This window comes from Formica exsecta, unplaced genomic scaffold (assembly GCF_003651465.1).
Source record: "Formica exsecta isolate Colony F162 unplaced genomic scaffold, ASM365146v1 scaffold26, whole genome shotgun sequence".
Taxonomy (NCBI): domain Eukaryota; kingdom Metazoa; phylum Arthropoda; class Insecta; order Hymenoptera; family Formicidae; genus Formica; species Formica exsecta.
In genome coordinates this window covers 454643-458728 of record NW_021849866.1, presented here as the reverse complement: position 1 = coordinate 458728, position 4086 = coordinate 454643, and the positions used below count along the sequence as shown (strand labels likewise).

At 35.7% G+C, this 4086-nt stretch overlaps 1 protein-coding gene across 11 annotated transcripts in view; it reads left to right on the top strand.

Moving 5' to 3' along the window:
- The first annotated feature begins 681 nt into the window (after positions 1-681).
- LOC115236709 (troponin T) overlaps positions 682-4086 on the top strand; it is a 13145-nt gene continuing 9740 nt past the window's right edge. For 3 of the 11 annotated variants that reach the window (XM_029809327.1, XM_029809326.1, XM_029809323.1), the window contains exons 1-2: positions 687-953; positions 3006-3051. In XM_029809327.1, coding sequence (XP_029665187.1) covers positions 3026-3051 — 26 coding nt within the window. In that variant the 5' untranslated portion in view covers positions 687-953; positions 3006-3025. Of the gene's footprint in view, positions 954-2403; positions 2600-3005; positions 3052-3648; positions 3677-4086 lie in introns of those variants that run through there. The other 8 variants (XM_029809332.1, XM_029809330.1, XM_029809333.1 and 5 more) reach the window with 7 other exon arrangements.

The following is a 4086-nucleotide window of genomic DNA, read 5'->3' as shown; positions in this document are numbered from 1 at the left end:
TTTTTTTTTGGGGGGGGGGGGGATTATATTCCTGCATTTATAAGGATATATTGTGCATCTATGAAAAAATAATCGTATCAAAATATTTTTCACGAAATTAAAAAATTTCTTCCAATTCGAGTAGTACGAAATTATATCACATTATAAAATAACTTTTTATATTTATCTTATTGCTTATTTAAGAAAAAAAAGTGTTTGCAATTATACCCTAAAAAAAAACTTTTATCTGTATTACAAAAATCTTTATATTAAATTTTAAATTGGCAGCCAACACGTGAGTATTAGTAGAATTCAATCGCATGTAATTACACGCAAGAGAAAGAGATAAGGATAAATTCAAATCACGCAATTTTTGATATATCATTCTCTAGTCGAGCGATTTCAGCGAATATTACGGACCGTAATCGCTGGTAAACGACCGTATCGCTGGTTCCTCATTGTCAATAGTCATCAAAAGTGGGGGCATGTGCATCGTCACAGGCCTACTTTTGGAGCAATCGTTCGTCGACGACGGCGAGGGGAGCCGCGTCGTGCGCGAGTAGAAGCGCGAAATATATGTATTTGCAGCGGCGATAGAAGACACGAAAATAGTATCAGCTCAGGATCGTATCGCTCTCGGTGGCCCGTGGATCTCCGCTCTATTAATAGAGAGGGATGAGAGGGACTCTCTCCCAGAGCAACCGGAGCGCGGGCACGCTGCCCGGAACTCTGCTCGTGTCCAGAGCCGCGACTTCTTGGACCTCCCAGAGCCGCTTAGGCTGTCGCGGATTCCACATTCCACCGGGACAAGCTCCTTTCCTTGCGTACCTCTCCATCTTTCACTATCTCTCACTCTCCACGAAGTACTCTCATCCGGCTAGTCAAGTCACCCTCTTGTGAAAACCATCTACACACGCATACGAATACATCGCACACGTGCGTTCACGCACTCGCATTGACACCATCCCCCGAGTGTAAGTTCAACTTTTGTCATTTTGCGTGTTCTCGTTAATTTCTATTTCTCTTCTTATCTTCTATCGTTTTATCGTGCCGTTCATGGCACCTCAAGGCGTCATTCTTCTTCTGGAGAACGTTCGCGATATGAATTATTGTTGTGTCGTAGTCTTTGTGTTACTGCGGTGTGATTGTTGTGAATGTGAAATCGACGAATATATATATCATATTGTTAACTCGAGAGATTTCGGCGGAGATCCTCGTTCCAACAATAAGGCTCAATTTTATGCGCAGCAAGACGAACGAGCAGATATTTAAACAAACTCTCGAGAGTCACGTGATTTGCTTTCAAGAGGATTAATCGAAAGAGGAGACTATATAAAATTATATTTCATCTCTGTAAAAATATCTCATCTTTTTCGCGTAAGGGATTTCTAGTGCCGTTTGCGAAACGAAAAGTGAGCGTTATTTTTCTATCGAGAGCTTAACCAGTGAAAATCTGGTGAATATGCCAACATGTGTCTGCTCGTAGCGCGATTTTATCTACTTGCCAGTAGAGAAAGTCGATATCGCTTGCCCCAACGTGGCATTAGTGGAAAATTTTTTATTTTTAGTGCAAATCGAACGTGCAAGTGAATGATTATAAAAATTGATTGATATAAAAAAATTATATATTATATATGTGTATTAAAATTTGTAATTTTTATAAACTTTATTTCTCAGATTTTTCTATTGATTTTCGTAACGAATTTCTTCTCTGAAAATTCGATTGCACGAGTCATTTTTCTATATTAATTTTTGACATTGCATACTTTATTATTGAAATTTCAGTAAACGAAAGAGAAACCAGGACCTCGTTTTAAAATAGCGGAAATTGTACTTTTTCTATGATCTGAGATAAGAGCCAAATTCGTATTCTATTTCAATTTAACTAGCAGTTTTGTATTTTAATTTCAATTTATATAATTTTTGTAATTATAATTAATTTATAAAACTGTCAAATTATCAAATATCATAAAATTATTAAATATCATTAAATTAGTCGCAGTTAGTGTCACAGAAATGCATCTCAATAACACACGTCTAAAATATGTCGCTTGATAAACATCCACATTTTTACAACGTTTCCTAAAATATTTCTCGATCTAATGTTACAAAAATTGTAATTTGACGAAGCGTGGTTCTGGCATTCGCGGATCTTTGGTAAAACTCGCGAGAAACGATCAAGAGACGGAGAGAAGCGGAAAGAAGAAGATGGAACGTGCTCGAGCGACCATGTTATATCTCTAAAATTAGAGCGACGAAGGAGAAGAAGGGGACGGCTCCTTATAGAGCTTGCGACGCCGAGCTTGCGGCCAGGGTTAGCAAACTGGCATTTTCTCGCTTTCAAGTATCGGATTACTTTGGGAACGTCGGTGCGTGTGCCATTCAGCTTCGGCTCCTCTCGTTTCCCTTTCCACTCGCAAGATTTGTCCGCGAGAGCATTTTTGTACATTCGAATCTCTCGTCGCGTCTCCCTCTCTTCAATGCTTCTTCCCTTCTTTCCAGCGGTTTATCCGATTTTTTTATTACGCAAGCTATAATCGGTGTGACTCCCAACTTTTTCCATCCCTTCTGTCATTCCTATCTCTTCTTTCTTAAATTTATCGTGCCATTGGCAAGTAACGTAAGTAAATTCGCAAAATCAATCGTGACGCGTCCATAAAATTGAGTCTAATGATACTAGATTATACTCGTGATTGATTTATAAAAGTTGTAATAATAATAATGAGGTCGTCAAGGAATTTGCCATTCCATGTTCATCAAGATTTTACACAAGGACATCGAAAGGATTTGACAGTGTTACAGTATACGCTAATTCTAATTACACAACGACATTTTTTTCTCTACAAGGATCGTGCAATGTGTTACAAACAATATGTGTGATTTATTATATAAATATATAATTTAACATAAATAAAATTTAAAATATAAGAAGGAACATCCCGTTTAATAATTCTGCTATTAAAAAATTTCTTGTCACTGAAGACTTTTACAAATTCAATAATGAATGTCTCGTTTCTGTCTTGCAGCGCCTTAAATAGCCGTCAACATGTCTGACGACGAGGACCAATACTCGTAAGTATATAATAATTAACTTTATCGATCACTCTTAAAATCAATTGTAGATTATAATCTATTATTCACATTTATATAATGTTGAGACACAATTATTTTGAGACTAATGTAAAAAACCCAGTTTTAGAAAATACCATAAATTTCAAGGAACAATTTTTAGACTTTAGCATGTAATATTTTGGAGAATGGACTTGCATAAAATTTATATTTGCTGATAAAAAATTATTTATAAATTAATTATATATTTTTTCTTATAAAATGTCTTGGCATGTTTAGAATATTTACTTCTAAATCGCGAAATAAAAATTGAAACTCAAATAACTATTTACGTGTATTACGATAACAGAGTACTTGGACAAGTTTGTTGATAAATTTATAGTTTATTGCATTACGAAGAAAAATTTGCAATTCTTGCGAAAATTAATTTACGTCAAAAAAATGAGAGCTTCAAGCAACCTCAAAGGCCTTTAAACCCCTAACTGTCAAAAGCAACTCTTGAGACCCACCCAGTTTGTTACAAACATTTAAACTTAAATGATCATTTTTACTGTTTTCGCTCCGACTAACTAGACTCTTTTTCCGTTTTCTCTTTTGCAGCAGCGAGGAGGAAGTCGAAGAAGTGTAAGTGTCCCTTATTTAACTTTAAACATTCCCCAATGTGGCACCTGATATCTTTCTAACAATCGATTGTTTCACTTTCTCATTTCAGGAAGTAAGTGTCGGAGGCTTGTAACGAACATTATAGCTACTGCGAAGGCGCGTCGCGTACGTTAAGAACTTATTTCGATCTTGATTGCTGCGAATTTTGCGATAAATCGAGTTTAGAGGGATAGATTGCAACGATTTTAAGCTGAAAGATAAAATTCAACGTTGACAGAGATGCTGACGATACTTTTAATAGAAGAGCGCGTTCTTGAAAAATATTCTTTTTCTACATTTCATTTTATATTAATAAATTAAATATTTTACCGAGAAAGATTTATAAACACTTGAAAAACTGCTAATCATAGCTGTTTCTGTTTTCTTTTTTTTTTT